This window comes from Phyllosticta capitalensis (assembly GCF_038381095.1).
Source record: "Phyllosticta capitalensis strain CBS 128856 chromosome Unknown BKA78scaffold_2, whole genome shotgun sequence".
In the NCBI taxonomy this organism is placed as follows: domain Eukaryota; kingdom Fungi; phylum Ascomycota; class Dothideomycetes; order Botryosphaeriales; family Phyllostictaceae; genus Phyllosticta; species Phyllosticta capitalensis.
This window is the reverse complement of record NW_027117440.1, coordinates 1,560,404-1,584,235: the sequence shown is the minus strand read 5'-3', so window position 1 is coordinate 1,584,235 and position 23,832 is coordinate 1,560,404. Positions and strand designations below refer to the sequence as shown.

Below are 23,832 nucleotides of genomic sequence, written 5' to 3'. Positions count from 1 at the left end.
GCTGATCATTAGCGAATTCTCTCAATTCTAGCGACACTGGCTTGTCGGTCCCGAAGACTACCTCTATTCGGATATTTCAACGCGCGGCTAGCCCGTGGTACCTCCACACCCATACCTCCGTCAAGAGAACAATCTGAAGTCATGGACGCGACACACAGACAAGAGAGTGCTCAACTCCCCAACAACGGCATGGCCAACTCAACGACTAGAAGCTCTTCCGAGTTCGCGCAAAAGGTCGACAAACTCAGGCTCAAGCTGTGCCCTCTCTACCCTATGCCATGCGGCCCACCACACCCGGACTTTCCGAAGAGTCTTTTGCACTTCTGGCTGTTGAACGAAGAGCAGCTCGACAGCATAGCGGCCTACTATCACCAATCGTCCCCCAACCAGTGGACAGAGCTTTATCCCTGTCCAATGCACTGGGATGTCGAGTTCCTCGCCGACCCTGCGCTCAGTGCTGAGGACCGCATTGCCATCAAACGTCGCAAACTCGGCAAGTTCATCGGTCTTAGGGGCTGCGATACCCCTATCGAGGAATCCAAAAAGCAAGTCGACCTTGCCATTGCCCGGATAGAGAAGCAGGTCGAGATGGAGAGGGAGGCTGCCCGTGCTGCCGAGAAGGGCTGGATGAGGTGGTACGGAGTTTAATGAGCACCTCTTGAGTTTGGTCGAATTCTCTCTGTGTATGCATAGCGATGGTGCCGGTGTTTTGAGGCGTTTTACAAGGAGCATAAGCAGGGGTTGTCACCGTCAAACTTGTGCATTTCGACGGCATTTTCTGGGGATCCCAGCGAGGATCAGTGCTTGACGGGCTATCATTTTGATCTGTTACTTCTATCAATCCAGTTGCATGTCTCCGAATTCTGGTTGTGCCGTTGAATCTGATTCAAGTCTTTTGATACGGCAAGATGGTATAGCACGACGATAAGCGCCGGTTTCGGGGCTATGTTCGGCAGCATCGTCCAAATCGACCTATCATTCTCGGATTTGGTGTAGGATGTGGATACGTCCGACTTCCGACGTCGGCTTTCCTGATTCGGAAATGCGACCTTAAATACTGACGTGAGACATACTCACCAGCCGCCCACACGAAAGAACCACTTTTCTACCTCGGACTTGTTGCATCAGACAATGACAGTCACTCAGAATTCAAAGAAGGACCATTGGTCTTCAAAGGTAGCTACAATCATTTCTGCATCATCTCCTATCAGTAAGAAGACGCGATAAGCTACCTGGCGACTAGAAGTAGCAGATGACGCACTTCTTATTTGCTAGCTAGTTGATTCTTGCTGTTGCTTTTCCAACTCTTGGAAATCTTTCTGATCAATTGATAGGCCTACAACACCTCTGCGTCCTTCGTACCAAAACTTGCTACTACTGTCTACTCCTACCTTGACCCCCAGCCAACTGATAGTATTCTCGACATTGGCTGTGGGGATGGGCCTCTCACCGCTCAAATCGCGGGCGCCGTTTCATCAGGCCGAGTTCTCGGCCTGGATGCCTCTCCATCCATGATCCAGACTGCCCAAAAAGACTACGCGCCTTCCAAACACCCCAATCTGATCTTCCAGGTTGCCGATTGCACCAAGCTATCGAAAGAAGTCCCAGAAGTCCTTGATGGCAGCTTCGACAAGGTCTTCTCCAACGCCGCCTATCATTGGATCCTGCGGAATCCAGAGACCCGGAAGGACGTCTTTTCGGATGCGTTCAAAGCACTCAAGCCCGGTGGCTCTCTCGTCTTTGAGATGGGAGGAGCAGGAAACGTAGCAGAAGTCCGGTCCACCATTATCGCGGCACTTGCGATGCATGGAGTCCTGCTAGATGAGGCTCGGAAAGCGGATCCCTGGTTCTTTCCCTCGGAAAAGTGGATGTCGGCGATGCTTGAAGACGTGGGTTTCCAGGTCGAGCGGGTGGAGTTGGAGTACAGACCGACGAGGCTGACCGACCATGATGAGGGTGGGCTGGAAGGATGGGTGAGGCTTTTCGGGGCTCAGCTTCTGGAGACGGTGAGTGAGCTCACGAGAGCGGAAGTCGTGAGGTGGGTTGTGGAGGTGTTGAGGTCTAGCTGTCAGCGAGAGGAAGATGGAAGCTGGTGGATTGGATATGTAAGACTTCGTGCTGTCGCAAAGAAGCCTCAACATTGATAGTCCCAAGCACAGAGCGGCGTTCGTCAAGTGGCAAGGAATGTATGTTGTAATTCAAGTCTCGGGTGCGAATACGAGGGTAGTTCGCATCTTCTTCACCAGCTCTTATACTGCCAATTTAGGTCGCAAATAAGGTTAGGCCGCATTGGCTCAGGAACAAGCATTGGGAGGGGTAACCAAATAAGGTCAAATAGCCTGGATGGTGTGGAGTGGAGAAAGCCAGGAGTCTGCAAGGCGTTCAGGCTTGAATCGATGTGTTGCCTGATGTCTGAGGCATCCACGCCGAGCACCGACCTACGTAAGTCGCTGCCGCAGCAGCAAAGCCCCAACTCTCCACGTAAACACCACCAGCTTATTCTTTGACACCGTAATCCTTGGACTTCTCTCTTTTGAACACCTTTGCCAACCGCCAAGCTGGAGCTATCGCGAGTTCACCGTAGTGGTTACCATCCCGAATTCCCCGCTAGCCTTCCTTCCTCTGGAGAGTCTTCCTACCCGGGAGGCGCCACATCGCGATTCAGCATGTCTTCACTCGCTTCTTACCTCTTCGACCTGGTCTACTCCTTGACCAATTGCATGTCATGTTTCCCCGGAACGCCGCAACTCAAGATCAACAGCCGGAGCTTCAAGATTCTGCGTTTGCTAGGAGAGGTAAGCTTTCCCCAGGACCGGCTTGGATGAAGAGGCAAGCAGGATTTCTGACCTGGAATTGAATATCTAGGGTGGCTTTTCATATGTCTATCTCGTCCAAGACAAATCAGGCTCAAATCTCTACGCCTTGAAGAAGATTAGGTGTCCCTTCGGCCAGGAGTCCGTCTCGCAAGCCCTCAAGGAAGTCGAGGCCTACAGCTTATTCGTGCCGCATCCGAACATCATCCATTGCATCGACCACAGCATTGCATCAGACAGATCTGATCCCGGCGCCAAGACTGTTTATATCCTGCTGCCATACTACAGAAGGGGCAATCTGCAGGATATGATCAACGCAAACCTGGTCAACCACACTCGATTTCCCGAGCGCAGGCTTATGGTCCTGTTCCTCGGTGTTTGCAAAGCATTGAAAGCGATGCATCAGTACAAGGTCAAGAGTGGACCAGGAGGCGCATCAGCGCAAGGCAATGCGAAGCGGATTAGGCAAGAAGCCGAAAGGGCGGACGCCGAAGCTGCGGAAGAAGCAGGCGCATTCACTGGCAAAGGCAAGAACAGGAGTCAGGATAGCGATGAGGACGAGGCAGAACCTCTGATGGAGGATGAGGTCACCGCCGCGCAAGAAGGTGTTGGCCCGGGCGAGCTAAGGGCATATGCGCATAGGGATATCAAGCCAGGTCAGTGTTTGCGCAAAACTGCGCAAGTTGTTGGCTAACTTGGATACAGGCAACATCATGATCGGCGACGACGGCAAAACTCCCATTCTCATGGATCTGGGTTCTCTCGCACCATCCCCAATTCCGATTACGTCACGCTCGCTCGCTCTGCAAGTCCAGGACACGGCAGCGGAACACAGCACAATGCCATATCGCGCGCCTGAGCTGTTTGACGTTAAGACCGACACAGTGATTGACACGAAGGTTGACATTTGGTCCTTGGGCTGCACCCTGTATGCGTGCCTGGTCGGCAAATCTCCTTTCGAGGCGCGGTCCGAGGAGACTGGAGGCAGTCTCAGCCTCTGCGTGCTCGGCGGCGACTGGCGCTTCCCTGACGAAGGCACAGCGCAGAAGCGTGGAAAACAGCCCGTTTCGCAGCCCGCTGCGCCGCAGGAGGGCAGCATCACCGAGCCTGTGAAGGAAGTGGTGAGGAAATGTCTCCGCGTCGAGCCCTCTGAGAGACCGGACATCGATGAGTTGATCAAGATCGTGCAAGACGTCATTGCGGAACTGCCTGAGGATGGCGACTTTGTCGAGTAATTTTTTCAGGTCCAAAGTTTTGTGTTTTGATACCCGGGCAGGCGTCAGGAGCATGCCTTGAGTCTAGCGTGTACGATTGTCGTTATACTCGGCCGCTGCAATTGACATTATCGTCATATTAATTCAGAGACTCTCCAAAGGACGAAGACTCCTTCACGAAGCATTGAGCAAAGGCTCTTGTCGCCCCAGGGAACTGGTTGACATTGAACAAGGCACACAGTCACTCCGCGCTCCAGAAGGTTGTAGCAGGTCCACGGGAGAAAGGGCTTGAAATTGACCTTCTCAACAATACTTTGTGACAAACCGGCTTCTGCCTATCTTTCATCAGGGACAGGTTGTGGAGACGAGGAAAAGGAAATGGCCCGTGATACGAAGAGAAGCGGCCAAAAAGGAGCGTTTACCGGAGCATCGTTTGGCGTTCGGAGACGGTACAATTCATTTGCGCTGACAGCATGCATACATCGTGATGGGTCCATTGGAGCGTGAACGACAATTCGGCCCAAATTCAATCCAACCGATTTCCTCTATTCCTGTTCCTGAAGAGACCTGGTTCATTCTGGAATTTTTCAAGGGTCTAGAGTATGGCTGGGCAACCCGAGAATGAAATGCACAGCGGTGGCTGAAGACAAGGGTGCATGCCGGCGGCGCGGCGAAAGGCCAAAAGCGGGGACGGGCATTTCCAAGGACCTGCCCGTTGCGGACAATCGACTCGTGCGTTCCCTGCCATCACCATCAACCATCCGTGACTTTCGCCGTCTCCCGCTTTATCAACCATCGTCTGCAGTCCGACGTCAAAGGATTTCGGCCGCCTGAACTAGCCGAGTCGGCGTGGTCAGATACAGCTGCCGTAACGAGCAAGGCCGATCCACCAACCCCGCATCGTGTGAGGTCTCGCAGGTAAGGACTCCTTCTCATTGTCTCTGTGCTCCCCGAACTCTACAGTCGGCCGCCCAATGGCCGCTGCTTCCTGCATATCAGTGGCTCCAGGCGATCATCAATTAAGGTCTTGGCACGGCGAAGAGGCGATGGCCGCGGACATGGCGTGCTGCTCGAGGCAGAGCAGACATGCGTTGTCTCTGCTATTTCTACGCTTCTTCCTTGGCCTGGCCGCTGGTGCTCTGCTTGTTGTCCTGCTAGATTCCTCCTGGTACTGTAAGCAGCAGCACGCGGGCTGACTTGAAACCAATGGCGGCAACAGTTACCTCCCGCTCTTGTTCCCCTTCCTTCCTCCACTCTTTACTCTTCTTCTTCCTCGCCTTCACCATGACCATCAAGGCACAAAAATTCACGCCTGAGGTGCTCCTGAGCGCTCCTCGGCGCGGAGACGGTGTCCCCAATTCAGATGGCTCCAAGGTCCTCTACTCTGTCTCTACCTACAGCTTCGAGGAGCACTCCCAATCGTCAGAAATCCGCGTTCTGGATGTTGCGTCGAAGAAGTCTACGCTGGTCACAGACAACGCCGATGCTTCTGACCCCACCTGGTTGGACAATGGTGACATCTTGATTCTGGCACCTGGATCGAATGGGACGACGGACGTGCTTGTGGGACCGCATGACAGCTTCTCAACCAGGTAGGCCCAAATTCACATTTCTTTTCTCCCAATCAAATGAGTCTATCAATTTAAAAAAAACTTTGCACAAGATCATTGAGGAAAAGGCGATTTTTGCTTTGTTTCTCTCATCTCTGGGGAGTGATCTCGCGAGAAGCTTGGTATGCCCAAGTTGACCCGCAGAAAATGAACACGGAATAGGGCCAGAGAATCGAGTGGATTGCCATGTTGAAATGCAAAGACAAACCTCATGCGCATGGCAACTCCCTGTCCGCTCGTCATTTTTGAGGGGTGAGAAGCTACCAAAGCAAGACAAGATGGAATTGGATTTATTCAGATGGCGATTTGTTCACTGGCAGTTTATGCTAACGAGGCCTAGCAACTATACCGCTGGTAACATTGGTGGCTCTGTGAGTGGAGTAAAGATTGCTTTCCTTGGCAATGGCTCGTACGCATTCACCGTCACGGGCAACTCCAACCCAGATGGCAGCATCTACAATTCTGAAGAGGCTATCACTTCCCAAACTACCGGCAGGCTCTACGGTGCAATTTTTGTTCGCCACTGGGACTCCTACATCACTCCTCAAAGACAAACCATCTTCTACGGATCCTTGAAGAAGGACGGATCTCAATATGCTCTTTCCAAGGTGGTAAATGTTCTGAAGGGTACCAACCTCGAAAGTCCCGTTCCTCAGTTCGGATCCACGGACAACTTTGACGTCAGCAGCAGTGGAATTGCCTTTGTGTCAAAGGACCCAGTTCTTCAACCGGCGATTTTTACCAAAATTAACGCCTACTTTGTCCCCTTGACAGATTTTACTGTCGCAAGTCCTCCTTCGCCTATCCAGATTCAGACGTCTGGCTTCAACGGGCAAGCCACTTCTCCGGTCTTCTCACCTGATGGAAAACAGCTCGCTTTTCTCCGACGGAAGAGCGTTCAGTACGAGTCTGACAAGCTCCAACTGTTCGTTCTCACAGATGTTGCGGAGCCCAACTCGGCCATCAACGCTCTTCCGACTGCGGATCAGAAAGGTGCCTGGGACCGCAGCCCGTCCTCTGTGTTCTGGAGCCCCGATGGCAAGACTCTTTACCTCACTGCCGAGGAGCACGGCCGTGTAGCTCTCTTCACGCTCGAACCCCCGTCGGTCACCGCAAACTCCAGCAGTCTTCCCAAGAAGGTGTTTTACGATGGCGCGATCTCTTCCGCTTATCCGCTGTCGAACGGCGATGTCTTCATTTCCAGCAGCAACCTTGTTGACAACAGCATCTACTTCCACTACGACTCTACGAGCGGAAAGTCCAATGTGCTCTCCTCGAACGCAAAGAACGGCACTGTATTTGGGCTTTCACGCAGCCAGATCTCTGAGATCTGGTACCCTGGCGCTGCTGAAGGCACTCAAATCCACGCTTGGGTCGTCAAGCCGTCCAATTTCTCGGCCACTCAGAAGTACCCCCTCGCATATCTCATCCACGGTGGACCCCAAGGCAGCTGGGAGGATAGCTGGAGCACTCGATGGAACCCGGCTGTGTTTGCCGAGCAGGGATATGTCGTTGTTGCGCCCAACCCTACTGGCAGCACCGGTTACGGACAAGGACTCACTGACGCCATCCAAGGAGAGTGGGGCGGCCTTCCATATGAAGACATTGTCTTGGGCTTTCAGTACATTGAAGAAAATCTCGACTATGTCGACACAAGCAGGGCCGTTGAGCTTGGCGCTTCTTACGGAGGTAAACAAGTACATTTTCGAGCAGATCCACACAACATTGCTAACTATGGAAACTGCAGGCTACATGACCAACTGGATCCAGGGCCACGATCTTGGCCGCAAGTTCAAGGCTCTTGTCACTCACGATGGCGTCTTCAGCATGGTCAGCCAACTTGCCTCGGAAGAGCAGTGGTTCCCCGATCATGATCTAGAGGGACCATACTGGAAGAACCCGTCGAGCTGGCTGAAGTGGGACCCCTCGGCACACACTGCGAACTGGAGCACGCCGCACCTCATCATCCACAATGAGCTCGACTACCGCCTAACAATTGCCGAGGGCCTCGCCGCTTTCAATGTGCTCCAGCAGCGCGGGATCGAGAGCGAATTCCTTTCTTTTCCGAATGAGAATCACTGGGTGCTAAAGCCTGAGAATTCCCTCTTGTGGCACACGGCCGTCTTGGACTTTATCAACAAACATGTCGGCCTACCAACTTACAGCGAGCAGAGCAGCTACGCCAAGCAGCTGCGCAGCGAGGCGTGGCAGAATCGGAAGGGTGATCTGGGCAGAAAGGTGTAAGCTGCCTCAGATTCATGAGAGATTGGTTGTTGCGAAGTCAGACGAGGATCGAAGGGAGACACTCTAACTTTGGGGATGGAGTAGGCGTAGGGCTGGGAAAAAGGAATTCAAGTCTTTGCCACCACGTTTCTGTCAGTGTGTATGCCGATCACGACTACATGAGGTCTGCATCTGTATCACAAAGCACAGTAAAGATTCTAAGGCTGTTGCCAGTCCTGGCTGTGGGCCTACCACCGGACTTCGACTCTCCAAGTCGAGGACAGTCCTTCTCAAAGATGAAGAGGTAGGTGAGCACACTCCGCAGCCTCTATGACGCGAGTTCCATGGCCAATCACACTGCCTCGACTTGTCTGATGTACTCCGAACACCACGAAACGCGGGTAATTTGCTCCCGGAAATAGCTTATGCTCTAGGTGGACCTTGAGTACCTCAATGTCAACCCCCCTGAACTTGAAAGTCTCTTGAGCCTCTAGAGTGTGCCACCCCCGGTTGCAGGCTTGACGCATAGCCTCTGCAAAAGAGAAGACATTCTCATGCCTCCTGTTCTTTTCATGGCGAGAGGGGGGTCGGATGCCTCCGATTATTCGTCCCAGTCTCAACTCCATGGCCCCCACAATTTGAGTGGCAAGGCTCTTGGGCTGGTGGCTTTTCTTCACGGCCCCATCAGTCAAAATTTAGCTGGTTTGGCGGGAGCTAATCTGCACGTCAGCTTGATTGTTCATCAATCGTTATGCACGTAATCCAAGCCGCGAGATCTACTGCCCAATAAGACCCTTTTTTGCAGTATTGGTGGGCTCCCTCAGCCATGGGCACAGCCTTTTGGTGGTTTCACCTGCAATAATTTTGGGTCCAGCCTTATCTATTCTACCTGATTTGCTTGCGCTTAAATGCCTTGTATTGGGACCATATGTTCTCGGCTGGTTCGACTGCATCAATATCCGACAGAATCAGCACCGACCAGAAAAGTGCCACCGGAAACCTCTCAATCCATTCTTCACCATGGTTACCACGAGAAGAAGATGTTCGTCATTATCATCCATGTCGTTGCTCACGCCTCCTCCCCAAGCTGTATTGAAGTCTCCGCCGTTGTTCAAAATCTGGGAGGTGGTGACATTCGCGGGCATACGCGAATCTTATCGAGAATTGAAGAAGCGCTACACCACAATTCAAAGTCTTTTTTTACTCCTTATCCTCCCCAGTGCATCTGGCATCCTCCGAAGAGTAGAGGAAAATGTAATCAGCGCAAGCACCGAAGAAGTTGCAGAAGTGAAGAGGAGCCTAGTCAAGGATTTCGATATGCTTGCTGTTGCAGTAAGTCAGATTCCACGTGACGAGAACACTTGCTGATATACAATGAAAGGGTGCCATTCTGGCCCAGGTAGCCATGACGGCTCTCGATTTGGCACGCTTGGACTCTACCCATTGGACAGCCACTGGCGCCTTCGCAGTTGCATTAGTGACAGGCGCCCTGACTGTGGTTCATTCATGCCTCTTGCAACAGAGGATCAACAGCTTTGTCGGGCCAGATGATTTGAAGAAATGGCTAAGCCGCTGTCCTAACGACGTGCCAAATTGCGACTCCGAAGCTGGCATAGACACGCGAGTAGCGGGTCACAGCCGGTCGTTCGGAAAAGGATCGAAAAAGAGAGCGTCTATCAGCGCAGTCTTCATCATCAACGTTCCAGGTTTACTGCTCTACTACTCTGTCGTATCCTTCTTGGCTGGTCTCGGCGTCTACGTCGTAAGCTCGTGGGTACGGAAGCTCGACAATTTTGCCAGCCCAGCGGAAGCCTTCAGGGTCATGATTCTGTACATCGTCACGGCTTCGCTCGGGGTGCTCATCCTGGCAGTGCCCGTCGTCCTCAAAATGCTCGAATCATCAGAGGAGCGGCGGATAAAATATCAGCGGAAGCATTCTGATTTCAGCAATTCATCAGAGATGACAACGGTGCCGTCGAGCGTTTCCGATCTTCCTTTGCATTCGGTGCGGAGCGCCGATCAGAGAGCCGCAAGGCCGGGAAGCTTTCGAGGCGATTTGGAAGGCTATGCTCAACGAGAAGCACCTAGGAGCTCACTGGAATCTGCAACCGCTGCTGTCGAACGCGCAAGAAACAACCTGCTGTGCAAGAATGCGGGATCGCAGCCGACGGAGACACAACGGGACTGCTTCGAGAAAGCACTGGTGGCGTCGATAGAGGCACAGCAGCTAGCCACAGAAGCCCTGAAAGCTCTCCTGATCGCGTTCCAAAACTCAGGAGATGATCGAGCTTGGAAGTCGACGGTAGATCATCCTACACATGACACTGTGTAGCACGGGTGCGCGAAGAGAGGGTGCAGCTCGAGTACTGTGACGTGGTCAGTCTAGGTGCAGGAATATGTGTAGATACTGCGTATAGGGAGCGTATTAGTTCTAGATTTCCTTGTCGTAGATAGACACTGGCATCGCGATGTTGGTTCTGTAATGTCTTCAATGAAGGTGGTTCGCGCCTGCGATTTCCGGAAAACGAGAATGAATGACTAATCAAGCCGCACTAAGAGGTGCGTCGCGTTCGCGACCTCTCGCGTTGACCAACCATCAACTCCAGCGCCTCTTGAAAACTCGACATTTCAGCATATTCGCATCAGACTTTGTCCTTTGTGGGCCCTGATTCCACCCAAACAACAGTGCCGATCATTCAATGCGCCATCCTGAGGAGGCTTGATGCCCAGGCGTTTTCGTCTTTTGCGCCCAAGTTGCGCAAGTCTGCCAGCCCTTAAGGAACCTTGGTCTACAGGATTACTCTCCTCCAATCATTTCGACGGTACCGTTGTCGCCGACTTTTTTCTTGACCGGAACCCAAGGACAGACACACTGGCAGATTGACCCCGCCGAAGATGGCCACAAAACGGTCCATTGCGTGTGTCGGCCTCGCCAACTACTTCCCGTGCTACCGAAAGAGCAGCGCCAATCACGCTTGGGTCGATTGAAATTGCCCTGAAATGTGGCGAGCTGTCGGTCGCGGACACGTCCACAGCTACACAAGTGCAGAGAAGCAACTGTGCTACCATCTCATGCGGAGTTCTCGTGCTACTATCCTGCGCGATCAACGTTGCTCAAGTCTGGAGACAGCTGAAGGCACGTCTGTACTCGCGCCTCTGACGTTGGTGCCACTAAATCACCTAGCCTCAGATGATTTATCGGTCTCTTTGTTTTCTATTGGTTTTTCGGCATGCCGCATCACGGGCGGCCCGACCTGTGCCTGTCTCACTCGCACACGGCAGCTGTTTACCGATTGGCAGGACAAGAAACACGACAGCGGACCCCGCGAGTTCCTTGAGGGACAACATCATGCAACTTCGAGTTTCTTCTGACGCAACATGAAAATAGCAATAGGTTTACGTAGGACCAAGTGCAAAGGATGGAAGACAGTTGGAGGGTTCGCCGCCACTTCAATTCCCGAATCCGACCGACACGTTCGCCATCAAGACCAGGCCTTTGCCAACACCGCCTGCCCATGTTCCCAAGCTCTCGAGCCGGAAACCCCGTCAACGCGAGTGTCTGTCGAACTATCTTCTTTGTTAGCAACTTTGCGTCTCTGATTCCACTGTCCCATTACGGTGGCAACACTTGGCAAATGCGGATTGTCGCCGCCCTTCTTCGGGATAGACGAGGGGTCAAGAATCCCAGCCTTCACCATCTCGTCCACGCTCTCATGGATCTTCCCATCGTGAGGAATATCACGAGGAGCGCCCAAGTTAGGCGGCCAATGGCGAGGGACCCATTCGCCATGCTCAAGCTCGAGTCGCATGAATATGGGTAGACATTCTGCAATTTTCAGCAGTCGTACCATCCCGGGGCAAAGCAGAACATACCTATGATCCACCAGCACAGTACTGAAAGCCATCCGACCCCGCCGCCGAAACGAAGCATATCATGCGGCTGGTTGGTGCGTCGGCGGACGTCGAATGCAGTCGTGCCCGGCTCCTCTTTACCAGGGAACGCGTTTTCTGCCTTCACCACATCCTCCACGTTCAAAGTTTGAAATGACAATGTACTTGTTGATCCTGGCAAGTTCAAGACCTCCTGAATCATCCAGTTCAAGGGGGTGTCTGACAAAAGATGCTTTTGCCCTGCTTGAAGGTTCCACCCGCCGCCGATATCTTACTTGAGTCAGTTGTTGATTGGCTTGAAAATGGTGAAGTTTACTTGCCTGCGTGGTTCCCCGCAAAGTACACTTCCTTGAGGTCGACACTGTCATCGTTGAGGAGGAACAAAGCAGGTTTGAACTTGAGACGCCTCTCGTGGATGGACACAGCGTGCCGGATATGCCTTGCCGCCGGAGTCGCTATGTACTTGTACGATTTGCGGTGGAAGGGTATCTCGAACTGGCCAACACTGGCAACACAATCGAAGAGACCGAGAAAATGGACACTGACCCCTGGCCGGCAAAACGTCTGCTTGAACTTGTCCATGTACCGCTTCAACTCCTGGTCCTTCTCGGTCTGTGGGTCGTTGTATCGGGAATTCTGGAAGTTGCTAAACGTCTCCCAGGCGAACTGAACCATTTCCTCGTTTCCCATTGACAACAAGCCTAGCTCATGAAGCATCTCGGCGAGGAAACGAGCAGTGTAGGCGCCGCGAGAGAAGCCAAAAATGTAGATGTGGTCGCCTGGGATGAAATGCCGCATGACGAACTTGTATCCCGCAAGCAGGTGGTCCTCGAAGGAGGTCCCAACCGCTTGATCGACGGCGGATATGACTTTCGATCTGAAGGCTGGCCAGAACTTCTGGGTCTTGGATTGGCCCCGAACGTATGTGCCGATTCCCGCTGAGTTTTGTTAGCATAGCTTTCCGTGGTCACTAGCTTTTCACTCACGTTGATAGTAGTGAAACTGGCCAGGTGTGTTTCTTTCCATCATTTGGTACAATTTGACAATGTTTGTGTCGCTGACATCGCCCAAAAAAGAGTTTCCTGTCCCGTCAAAGCAGAGGACCAGGCGACGGGGACCAGTGGTCTTCTCATCTGCTGTAGCATGAGGCATGGTGGCGTTTAGGGACGGGAGGCTTCTGCAATTAGGTTTGAAAAAGACCAACAAAGGATGTCTCTGGAAACTCAGATGAGAAGGAAATGACGAGAGAGGCAGACTTTAGAGTCGTTGCTCCGTGGGCGTTGCGACTTCCCCCGCTCGACTCTGCTACGCGCCCCTTTGCAGTGCGACAGGCATGCAGGAGCCACTTTGGAGCTTTCTCCGTTCGGGTCTTCGTGGCACAAATTGCTTGTTCAAGCCATTCATCGGTCAGGCCGAGGCCAACTCTTCTGTCTAGCAGATAAGTGACGCAGGCTGGAGACTGACTGCCATCATGTCGGGACCGTGCTCGGCGAGTGCGTGGAGAACACTACATGCAGCAGCCCTCTCTCCACAATGTGTTGGCGCTTGCAGTATTGCATCACTTCACGACCCACAATCAGAGGACCCAATGGCTTGAGTTGATCATTGACAGGATGAAATAGAATTGGGGAGCCAATGATTGGCTGGGGTAGCGGCTCAGGTAAGTGGTCAATTGCATTTTGTCCTCTCTCGGGCTGTACGGGCGGCATTGTACTACTTGGCACATCTAACTTGCACAGTCGCCATTTTGCCTTGGAATCTGCGCAATCCGCGGATCACTCCCCAGCTTCTCGACGTCCACATCGTCGATGGTACACGGCACCAATGTTTAACTTTCACCAAGCTACACGACTTCAACAATATGGAACGGACCATCTCCGCGTACTCGCATTCCTTAGCGCCTCCAACGTCGACACAACATACAATCGATCGATACGACACGCATGTATGTTGAGCAATTGATTGGTATTCGTTGCCTCCAAATTGTGACGAGTAGAGCTGGGCCTACGAAAGTGGCTGGCTGTACTTACCCCTGTCCACTTTCACAACACATTGATCGTTCCGACGCAGAGGTCCATCATCGTGCAAGCCTACAGGTCATTATCATATGAGTATGATGCTGTGCTTGAATTGTACCTGCAACCTTACCTTGCGGGGGAATTGTAGACTAGCGACTGTGGTATAACTACTCCACGTGTGCTTCTACTTCCCTTGATCTCTTCCCATCAAACACCCCAGCCAACTCGATTCTTTTGGGCTGACCGTCTCATCTTCCCAAATCTTCTTCAAACAGTAGACGCCATGGTGCGCCTACCGTTTTCCTCCAATTCGGAGTCCCGCTGGAGCGTGCTCCGACTCGGACAAAAGGGCGTTGTTGCCAAAGCTGTTCCATCTCTTTCAGTTGCCAAAAGTCGTGGTCATTTCTGGACTCCTTCCATCTTCCGACCAAAGTCGCAGACATGGGCACAGATTGCTTTTGGCTGGTTGCGTTCTTTGGCCTCTCTCCCAGTCCTTTTGGGGATTCTGTTTGCTCTTCTTGCATACGCTCTGTATTCAAAATTTTCCAAGAAGGCACCCGAAAAGAAAGCACCCACGGCGAACGACTCATTCAATCCGCTGCATCTCAGAAAGCCCCAGATACCCAGTCTTCACCTCGAGAAGCCCAATTTGCCTGCACTCCAGCTTGGTAAACCACCGGGCCTGGGATGGCTCTCTCCTCCATCTTTTTTGAGCTCTTTCTTTCCTACGTCGCTTTTGAAGCGAATGTTCCCATCATCGCGCCTGAGGACCGTGTTGTTCAAGTTCCTCCATCTTGACAAGATTCCATTCATCGGGAGCATCCTCACCTGGCTCACCAGATCAACAACATTGATACCAAAGGGTACCGTCGCAGCTCTTTCAAGCATTAGCGGCTATGCACCCAGCAGGTTGTCGAAACTTAATCCCTTCCAAAGCAAGTTCTTCAATGGCCGGGGAGTTGCCAAGCGGATTGACGATGAGAAGTTCCAGGCGGGAGAGCCTTATGGTGACCCAGTCGCTGTGTCCTCTTCTCTCAAAGAAGATCTCCAGGCCATTGGATTGAACGCTGCAACAAGAGACCTCCAGACTCTGATTGAAGTGTTCAAGTCCAAGGGCAAGCCGGTGAAAGATCGGGAGATGACGGTACGTCCTCGATTACTAGTTTGGGGCTCCTTTTTTGACAAGACTCCAGATGGAAAAAATGATTGCTCTCACAGCATCACTTCCCCGCAACTCTACTACGCGCAAGAAGCTGACAGGAATCGTCATCGACACCCTTTGGACCAGTCTTCAACACCCTCCAATGAGCTACATGGGCGATAAGTTCTCGTACCGAACGCCAGATGGCAGCTTCAACGTTGGTACTTCCGTGCTCCCAATAATGCTTCATGCTTACTTTGCCGCAGAATCCACTCAATCCGGACCTTGGAAAGGCTGGTAGTCCCTACGCCAGAACTGTTCCGAAGCTCAAAAGTGGCCACGGAGTTCCCCCTGACCCCGGCCTGCTCTTTGACCGCAAGTCTCCTGCACACCATCTACTGTGCATAGTTCGCTAACATATAATTTTTAGTCCTCATGGCCCGCAGCCCCGAGACATTCAAGGAGAATCCAGCTGGCGTCTCGTCTATGCTCTTTTATCATGCTTCCATCATTATTCATGGTAAGGCTTCAAAACATGGATCGAGACTTGGGGCGACTTTTGGCTGACAATCTTTGCGGACATTTTCCGAACGAACCGATTCGACAACAATAAATCCGACACTTCGTCATACCTTGACCTTGCTCCGCTTTACGGCTCCAGCCTCGAAGATCAACTAGCAATTCGGACCATGGAACGAGGCTTGTTGAAGCCCGACACTTTCCACGAGCGGAGGCTCATTGGCCAACCACCCGGAATCAATGTGATCCTCATCATGTATAGCCGCTTCCACAATTATGTGGCAGAGATGCTGCTCAGAATCAATGAAGGCGGAAGGTTCACTTTGCCACCCACAGAGACGGAAAAAGAACGCAAAGCTGCCCTTGAGAAGCAAGACAATGATCTCTTTCAGACTGCTAGGCTGTGAGTAACATCTGCTTTCTATGACGCTACAGAGACTCATGAAAACTCCCTGTAGCGTTGTCGGAGGTCTTTACATCAACATATGCCTCCACGATTACCTCCGCGGGCTTACGAACACCCATCACTCGGCGAGCGACTGGACACTTGACCCGCGCGTCGCCGTGAATCGACTTTTTGATGCTGACGGCGTCCCTCGAGGCGTTGGCAATCAAGTTTCTGCCGAATTCAATCTCATGTACCGATTCCACTCCACGATTTCGCAACGGGACGAGAAATGGATCAACAAATTCTTCTCAGACCTCTTTCCAGGACTGGACAAACCTCTAGATCAACTCACTCCAATGGAATTTGTCCAAGGCCTTTTCCGCTTTGAACAGAGCATCGACAAAGACCCGGGCAAGCGCGAATTCGGAGGCCTCAAGCGCAACGCCGACGGCAAATTCAACGACGCTGATCTCGTGAACGTACTCAAAGAGAGTATGGAAGATCCTGCTGGTTTGTTTGGGCCGCGTATGGTCCCAAAGGCACTTCGTATGGTCGAAATTGCTGGCATCCTTACCGCGCGGAAGTGGAATCTAGCTTCGTTGAACGAGATGCGTGACTTCTTCAAGTTACAGCGTCACACGAGCTTTGAGGATCTGAATCCGGACCCCGAGATTGCCGATCTACTCCGCAAGTTATACGACCACCCTGACCTTGTCGAGATGTACCCTGGTTTGTTTCTGGAAGACGCAAAGCCTCGAATGGATCCTGGATGCGGCGGTTGTCCCCCATACACCGTCGGGCGGGCTGTATTCAGCGACGCTGTGACCCTCGTTCGTTCTGATCGCTTCTACACACTGGACTTTACGACCTCACACCTCACCAACTGGGGTATGACTGAAGTCACGCAAGATCTCAATGTGATGGGCGGCTCCATGTTTTACAAGCTTATCCAACGCGCACTGCCGAATTGGTTCCCCTACAACTCTCTCCACATCATGCAGCCCATGTTCACTCGCAAGATGAACGAGCAAATTGCGCGGGAGATTGGCACCATCGATCAGTACACGCTCGAGGGCCCATCGCCGCCGCGTAGACCCGTTATACTGACGAAGCACTCTACCATCACCAAAGTTCTGGCAGACAGTACTCATTTTGCGGTGCCTTGGGCTAAGCCGCTGAACGAAATGTTCCCTGGCAAGAAGGACTACTCAAGCTTCATGCTGGGCGGCGACAAGCCTGAAAACACTGCTCAGAGGAATTTGGTTGGCGACGTGCTCTACACCCCCGCCGAATTCAAGAAATTGCTCTCCGAGACAACTTTGGCGCACACCAAGTCCTACCTCAAAAAGGAAACACTTTCTTTAGGCAAGAAATTGGACCAGATTGACATCATCAGAGAGTAAGACTCCTTCACCGTCCATTATTTTGGTTAAACCTTGCTCACACAAGCGAACAGTGTCGCGATCCCCGTTCTGACCAGGATCCTTGCCGATCTCTTCACTCTTGACCTGCGGACTGAAGAGAATCCCAAGGGTACTCTGGGCACCGCAGCTCTGTACAAAGCGTTGATGGACGTTCGCACATTCGGCTTCAACGATAATGATCCCGCAATGTCATGGCGTCGTAGGAACTGGGCTCGCGAGGGCGCGACATTGCTCACGGAAACCACAGTGAAGTCCATCCAAGAAAGCTCTCAATCGCCAGGTCTATTTGGCAAAATCGGAGACTCAGTCAACGACGCCGCGTCGAAGCTGCCAATCATTGGCTCTTTGGTGAAAAAGCCATCAGCCAGCGGCTCCCTACGCTGGTACGGGTCAAATGTTGTTCGAGAGATCATTGCTGCGGGCAAAAATCTCGAGGAGACGGCAGACATCTGTTGGCTCACCGGTGTTGCTGGCGTCGGTGCACCCATCTCGATGGTAAGCTCCCGTGAATATTTGCTAGGATACTCAACTGACCTAACAGTTTGCCGACGTCATGAACTTCTTCTTCCAGCGAGACAATATTCACCACTGGGAAAAGATACAGGGTCTTGCCGCCGACTCAAGCAATGAAGCGGCGGATAAGACCTTGCGCCAATACATTCTCGAAGCACAGCGTTTCAGCAGCAAATTGCGCAATGCTCGAGTCTGCACGAGTGCGACCAATGTCAACGGACAAGCGATCAACGCCGGTGATATGGTTGTTTGTCTTTTTGTAAGCAGATATCTGTTCAAAAGCCCCAATCTTGATGCTAACGTCTCCCAGGGTCCTGCTGGCATGGACCCAGAGGCTGTCCCGGAGCCCGAGAAATTCAAACTCGACCGTCCAGCCAGCGCTTACTTGCACTTTGGAGCCGGCCCACACACTTGTCTTGGCAGGGAGGTGACTTTGAGTGTTGTTTCCTCGCTCATCAAGGCGGTGGCCGGTCTCAAGAACCTTCGACCAGCCCCTGGCGACATGGGTAGCTTGAAGAACATCCAGGTTGGAACTGAGAGATGCTACCTCAATGATGGCTGGTCATGGTTGACATTTGATCCCACAAGTAAGTACTCTCGACCTTGGTTTTCCAAGAGGCGCTAACCACAGTGCAACAGCTTGGAAGGTCCACTTCGAAGGCTACGGAAAAGGCGTATATATGCCTCCGCTGGTTCCAGTCACCGAAGGCAGAGACTTGAATGCAGTGTTCAATGCCCTCATGAAGCAGTACCTCAAGGGTCCTAAAGGGGTCACTCCTGTTTCGGACAACAAACTGCTTCAAGCCGATCAAGAGAAGCCAGAAGCGGACTCAAAAGTACCCAACGGAGTCAAGCCCGATGCGGACGCTGCGGTTCCGGATATCGCTGCTGGAGCTCATGCTTCGGAGGAAGCAAACGGAGACTTGACAGTCCACGATGACGAGGATGCAAGCGGGGACATGACAGTCGATGAGCCTGCTTCCGCTGACGGTCACGATGCAAGCGTTGACCTGGCAGTCGATGAGCCCTCTGCAGCTGAAGGTAAAGATGCGAGCGGCGACCTAGCCGTTGATGGACCCGATGCGACCGACGGTGCAGATGCAAGTGGCGACCTGGCAGTCGATGGGCCCGCTGCAACTGGCGACCTCACGACGGAAGATGAGGGGCCTACTGGCGATGAAGCTGCGGCTTCTGGCGATCTTTCTGTGGGCGACGGCGAGCCGGCCACTGGGAACTTGACCTCGGAAGAACCAGAAGAAGTCTCTACCGATGGATCAAAGCCAAACGGAGCTCAGACTACCAACAATGTCGCGGAATCCAATGGAAACAAACAGAACGGAGGTGTTCCAGAGTCGAATGGGACAAATGGAAGCTCTCATCCAGCATCCAACGGCGCTTCCAAAAAGCCAGATGACGCTTCACATCCAAACGGCAATTCAACAGCACCGGCAGTTCAGGCGCCTTCAAAGCCAGAAGAAGTTGCCACTCCAAAAGCCCCTTCGACAGCACCAGCGGTTCAAGCACCGTCAAAGCCAGAGGAGACTGTTAGTCCAAAGAAGCCTTCGGCAGCACCAGCAGTTCAGAAGCCTTCGAAGCCGGTAGTCAAAGGTATATCCAATCCTTTACATCACAAAGTTCTCCTAGGACGATGCTGACGTCACGTCAACAGAAAACCCAGACTTCATCAACATTGGACGCTACAGCAAATCGACGTTCAACTACTGGGGCTCCGGTATCGGTAGCTACACCGAGCATGTCAGATTTGCCAAAGCCCATGACAAGCCGCCTCGGATCTTCCTTGGCTTCGCCACTCTCGACTTTGAGGTCAACTCCAACCCAAGCTTTTACCAGGAAGCTCGGAACGTGACAACCACCGGATTCGATCTTGTTGTCAATGTTGAAAGCTCGAAGCTCTGGCAACTTGAAACTGTCTGGGTCGAGATTCCCGACAACGAAAAGCACAAAAACATCGTCATGGGCAGTTTCGACTCGGCGCACATGAAGAGTTCCAAATCGGCTGATGGCTTGTCTCTCAATTCTGCAGTCCTCCCATTCAAGGAATTGCACGGCAAAACCAATCTTGGAACCAGTGGGAACCCGACCGTCGTCACATGGCTCACAGGCCTCTCCATCGACAACTCCAAGCGTCGAGGAGCCGTGGGTGCTGAGGTCGGTGCACGCGTCGGGACCAATGAAAAAGGCGAGAAAGGCGTCGTCGTTTCGGTCAAGAAGCCAACTTCCGCTGTGGCAGGAATGCCATCCGCCCGCGTCAACTTCATCGCCTTCCTGCCCAGCGAGAACCTTGGTCTCAGCACCGGGGCGGCAACGGCTACGTTCCCCAACATGTTCACGAAATCTGTGATGGTCAGCGCTTCACACAAGGTTCCAATGCAATCCGTGCCAGGCCTCAGACGCTTCGTATATGCTGATCAGACGTCGACCATTCGCTTGCGCGTCGTGGACAAGCAGTTGAACCCGACGCAGACGAAATACTCTGTCGAGTCCTGGCAGACTCCCTCAGCCACCGAAATGGCGGCTTCCATTGTCATGATTCCGAAGTAGCTTTGGGGTCAAATGCACCAATCCGAGGGTTTATCTCTGAGGCATATGAAATCAGAAAATCATGTGGTCGGTCACTGAAAAGGACATGCTTCTGTCTTTACTTACAAGATCACAATCAAATTTGTTCTTTCTGCTATGTTCCAAATGTTTCCTCAGACATAAAAGGAGTGACATTCGCCCAACGGTCCTTGTTTCATGCTTTTGACAAACCGAACAATGCTTGGGTGTACTTACTCCGAATAGGACAGATACGTACCCGGGAAAAAGGCATTTGCGCCTGATCGCTCCGGCAATTTCCAGACGCTGACGGGTACCAGAGACTAGGGGCGATCGCCGTGAGAAATTCTCAGCATGATGTGCGCGTGCGCTCCAGAAGACGAAGGAAGGAATACATATACATCACAAAATCTTGTCTCAGGAGAGGTTTCGAAGGTGTAGACGTTGCCAGAAAGAAGGTGGCCACAGTCCTGGGGCTCCAAAAAATGTGAGACAGTCTCAGGCGGGCAAGCGCTCAACCACTTCTTTGTCGTGGACGACTTCATAAGAATGAGTCGCGAACGTTATTGCTCTGCATCGGCATACATTTCTTACTTCAATTTCAGAGCAGACGTCCTTTAACAGTCCCATTCCAAAGGACTATCTGCGCAGGTCTTTGATTCACTATTAGAGAACTTCAAGTCGAAGAAACGACTTGCAACCTCCCCATCCGCGTCTCTACCATTGTTACGCGCTCGCTCAACTCGGTTTTCCTCGTAGACCAATGGACCAAGACGGGCTTCTCGCGGGGCCGCACATCGAGGGCAAGGCATACCCCCTACACGATAATCCGCAACTAACAACTCATCCAGGCGCCGTTCGCTTGTACGTTGTCCGCGCCATGAAAGTTGTTGCCTGGAAGCTCGTCTACGACAGCGAGTTTGACGCGTACCGGCACCTCAGGAAGCAGCTGGACGATGCCCAGTTCCGGTATCCTGTCATCGCCAAGACGAAGCCGGAGAGCTGCGAGGCATTTACTTTCAAGCTCGTCGATCACCTGTCGAAGGATGGCCTCATCAAGATTCGAAGGAGGTAGAAAGAGTGCGTGAGTTCCGAATTTGTGTTTTGCAAGAGAGTTATTTTGCTAAATTCTTGCTGTGTAGCAAGCTTTGCTTTCTTGAAGAGCCGCTGGATAAGTGAGGCTTCATGGCTGAACTTGCGCCGTCATCACTTCAACGCTTTGGCAGAACGGCTGGCGCTTCTTCTTCTTCTCCTCTCCAAACTGTAACCAAACAAATGGCACTTTATATTTTGCAAAAGCGACCTCAACACCATCAACCCCCGGGAGCCGGGCCGCGTGGCTCAGTGGTGATGCTCCCCCGCCTACGCCTTGCAGGTGATCCACTAGCCATTCCGGTAACATTTCCCGGGGGTTGTGAGTTCGATTTCCCTTCGGGGGACTCGGATTCTTTCGAAATTCGGCAGAGATTAGGGGGCCCTGGCCCCTGAACTCTTTTGTCCTTTTTTTGCTCCTGACTACACCCGCCTACCACAGCATTGTCCACATCACGCAAGTAAAGGGGTCGCGACTTCTACCACTTTGCAAAGGAAGATGGAGGCGTTCAACTGTCCTGGAAGCAATCAAACCGCCAGAGTGGGATGGATGAGGAGCATTCGAAGGTCTCAGACCGAAATATTGCCATTTGATCCCCAGGATAGCTACAGCGACTATCGTAAAAACGCATCAATCTACCAAAGCTCAATCCCAAGTCCTAATCTCTCGTGTATACTCAAGGAGCGCATCGTTCTGCTTCGCAAAGTAGATTCCGGCCCAGAGCGCTGCTCCAATGCTCAAACTGGCAGACTCGATCTTCCTCTTATGTCAGTCTTGTGACTTCATATTTGTTTGACTCGAAGGGCAAGGAACTTACGTGGATTTGTGAGGGCCTACTGAACCACTCAAATAAGCCGTCCTCAAACCTGAGGATTTCGGGGTAGCCGGAAATTCTTGAGTCGTAGGAAATATCTCGAAATAGGGTATTGCTCGAGAAAGCTACGACGTAGTGTCCGTTTGGCGTCAGTTCGAAAAGTGTGCGACATGACATGTGGAGCTCTGCCCTCGCCACACGCTCAAGTAAGTCTTCGAGCAGAGGTTTCCAAGTTCCATGGACAACAGATACTGCAGACAAAGCCAGCCGTCGAACGGTTGTGTGGGACTTGAGAAAGCTTGCTAGTGTTTTTTGATGCGCGAGCAGATTCATAAGAGTCACCCTCGTAAGGCTCTGAGAGTGCATCGATAAGAGCATGGAATCCATGACTTTTGGAGGGATGAAGCCATCAAATGTTGACTCTAAAGTCAGGTCTTCGATTTGAGTGCTTCTGCCGAAGAACTCCGAGAGGTTGGGACAAGCTCTGTCGGCCGCGGACAAAGTCTCGTAGGTCAAGGAATACTCCACTTGTTCCATTGAAAGCTCTAGGGAACGGAGCTTGGTGAGCTTCTGCAGAGGAGCTGGGAGAACATGTGCCATAGCCTCCTCTACAGTTGCAAACGAAACCTGGCGGTAATCATAGTCGGAGTGGATTTTTAAGGAATCCACACGTTTGCCAATCTTTGCGAGGACGATCATGAGCGTAGTAAATGCTTGCGCAATACTTTCCGCGTCGTACATGGCCTCTTCCGAACTCATGTACTCATGCAGTTCTTGAACATCTGACCAGCGCTCTGTGCACTCCGCGAGGTCCCCTGTATCCATTGGCCACAATGCACTAGTTTGCAAGGATATGTCATGAGCGTTGGGGCTGTTGCTCAAGATTCGTTCCAGGTATTCAGCATACCGTGCTTCGTTCTGCTCCAGCAGCTTTCGTTCAATGGACCAGTCCGCAGTGTGCGGGACGAAGCTGTAGGAGTACAAGACACAGTCTGCGTACCAAGTGATTTTGAAGTCTCTTGTCGGGAAAATCAAATGTGTAACGTGCTCGGATACTTTTTTGTTTCCCAAGACGAAGGTGGCCCATTGGAGACCAGCATCCGTCCAGTTGATTCGGAAGACTCGATCGTCCCTCGTGGTTGCGAACCATTTGGCGAATTTGGGAGTTCCGAGAAGTCGCTTAACGAAAAAGTCGTAAAACTCATAGTCAGACTGCCTGCAAGTCGCTCGAAGACTTCCGACGTCGGAAATGCTCAGGTTTGTAGCGATTTGATGTTTAAGCTCAAGTGGAAGACTCTGAAAGGTAAGGGGAGCAGGAGCGGCTAGTCGTCTTGGAGCCTTTGCAGAGAGCCCTGCACTGGACCTTTGGATATCTGCTTTTCGCTTCATGTTGGGATGTGTAAGTAGACAGAGCGTCGGAGTGATGAGGATGAGAAAGCGATGGTCGTGCGAAGCTTCTTTGCTTGTGTGGATTGTGCGTGGTTACGATGGGAGCTGACTAGGGCGAGGAGTTCGGAAGAAGTCGCTAAGAGCAAAAGAAGTCGTGGTAAAGAAATTGACGGTGGGAGAAGTCCAGCTTTTATAAGTGCGCAGTAGGTAGGTATTGCCTTTA

General features: G+C 52.2%; 10 protein-coding genes across 10 annotated transcripts; 8 read left to right on the top strand and 2 right to left on the bottom strand.

The window, feature by feature from the left end:
- Positions 1-141: 141 nt before the first annotated feature.
- BKA78DRAFT_292524 (uncharacterized protein) lies at positions 142-648 on the top strand (the record flags this gene model as incomplete). The annotated part of the gene is made up of 1 exon (XM_066886069.1): positions 142-648. The coding sequence occupies one exon, from the start codon at positions 142-144 to the stop codon at positions 646-648; it is 507 nt and encodes a 168-aa protein (XP_066747771.1).
- A 437-nt stretch (positions 649-1,085) lies between these two features.
- On the top strand, positions 1,086-2,345 carry BKA78DRAFT_305788 (S-adenosyl-L-methionine-dependent methyltransferase). Its single transcript, XM_066887729.1, has 2 exons — positions 1,086-1,176; positions 1,335-2,345. The coding sequence occupies exons 1-2, from the start codon at positions 1,132-1,134 to the stop codon at positions 2,142-2,144; spliced, it is 855 nt and encodes a 284-aa protein (XP_066747770.1). The 5' UTR covers positions 1,086-1,131; the 3' UTR covers positions 2,145-2,345.
- Positions 2,346-2,666: 321 nt separating this feature from the next.
- On the top strand, positions 2,667-4,048 carry BKA78DRAFT_292522 (kinase-like domain-containing protein; the record flags this gene model as incomplete). The annotated part of the gene is made up of 3 exons (XM_066886068.1): positions 2,667-2,795; positions 2,866-3,469; positions 3,519-4,048. The coding sequence occupies 3 exons, from the start codon at positions 2,667-2,669 to the stop codon at positions 4,046-4,048; spliced, it is 1,263 nt and encodes a 420-aa protein (XP_066747769.1).
- An 869-nt stretch (positions 4,049-4,917) lies between these two features.
- On the top strand, positions 4,918-5,657 carry BKA78DRAFT_76686 (uncharacterized protein). Its single transcript, XM_066893729.1, has 2 exons — positions 4,918-4,945; positions 5,247-5,657. The coding sequence occupies exon 2, from the start codon at positions 5,312-5,314 to the stop codon at positions 5,621-5,623; it is 312 nt and encodes a 103-aa protein (XP_066747768.1). The 5' UTR covers positions 4,918-4,945; positions 5,247-5,311; the 3' UTR covers positions 5,624-5,657.
- A 258-nt stretch (positions 5,658-5,915) lies between these two features.
- On the top strand, positions 5,916-7,881 carry BKA78DRAFT_292520 (Alpha/Beta hydrolase protein; the record flags this gene model as incomplete). The annotated part of the gene is made up of 2 exons (XM_066886067.1): positions 5,916-7,326; positions 7,385-7,881. The coding sequence occupies 2 exons, from the start codon at positions 5,916-5,918 to the stop codon at positions 7,879-7,881; spliced, it is 1,908 nt and encodes a 635-aa protein (XP_066747767.1).
- Positions 7,882-8,741: 860 nt separating this feature from the next.
- Positions 8,742-10,409, top strand: BKA78DRAFT_305782 (uncharacterized protein). The gene is made up of 2 exons (XM_066887728.1): positions 8,742-9,192; positions 9,242-10,409. The coding sequence occupies exons 1-2, from the start codon at positions 8,881-8,883 to the stop codon at positions 10,190-10,192; spliced, it is 1,263 nt and encodes a 420-aa protein (XP_066747766.1). The 5' UTR covers positions 8,742-8,880; the 3' UTR covers positions 10,193-10,409.
- Positions 10,410-10,795: 386 nt separating this feature from the next.
- Positions 10,796-11,265, top strand: BKA78DRAFT_305780 (uncharacterized protein). The gene has a single exon (XM_066887727.1). It carries the CDS (start codon positions 10,861-10,863, stop codon positions 11,230-11,232), a length of 372 nt encoding a protein of 123 aa, XP_066747765.1. The 5' UTR covers positions 10,796-10,860; the 3' UTR covers positions 11,233-11,265.
- A 24-nt stretch (positions 11,266-11,289) lies between these two features.
- Positions 11,290-13,154, bottom strand: BKA78DRAFT_364948 (sporulation associated protein). The gene is made up of 5 exons (XM_066892533.1): positions 12,738-13,154; positions 12,068-12,689; positions 12,027-12,046; positions 11,734-11,991; positions 11,290-11,686 (listed from the first exon to the last, which is right to left on the bottom strand). Exons 1-5 carry the CDS (start codon positions 12,901-12,903, stop codon positions 11,343-11,345), a joined length of 1,410 nt encoding a protein of 469 aa, XP_066747764.1. The 5' UTR covers positions 12,904-13,154; the 3' UTR covers positions 11,290-11,342.
- An 898-nt stretch (positions 13,155-14,052) lies between these two features.
- BKA78DRAFT_292517 (uncharacterized protein) lies at positions 14,053-20,316 on the top strand (the record flags this gene model as incomplete). The annotated part of the gene is made up of 11 exons (XM_066886066.1): positions 14,053-14,913; positions 14,963-15,127; positions 15,177-15,317; positions 15,341-15,430; positions 15,456-15,832; positions 15,888-17,216; positions 17,274-17,736; positions 17,783-18,013; positions 18,065-18,341; positions 18,394-19,362; positions 19,424-20,316. The coding sequence occupies 11 exons, from the start codon at positions 14,053-14,055 to the stop codon at positions 20,314-20,316; spliced, it is 5,796 nt and encodes a 1,931-aa protein (XP_066747763.1).
- A 1,735-nt stretch (positions 20,317-22,051) lies between these two features.
- On the bottom strand, positions 22,052-23,609 carry BKA78DRAFT_349861 (uncharacterized protein; the record flags this gene model as incomplete). The annotated part of the gene is made up of 2 exons (XM_066890876.1): positions 22,052-22,162; positions 22,224-23,609. The coding sequence occupies 2 exons, from the start codon at positions 23,607-23,609 to the stop codon at positions 22,052-22,054; spliced, it is 1,497 nt and encodes a 498-aa protein (XP_066747762.1).
- Between the last annotated feature and the right edge of the window lie 223 nt (positions 23,610-23,832).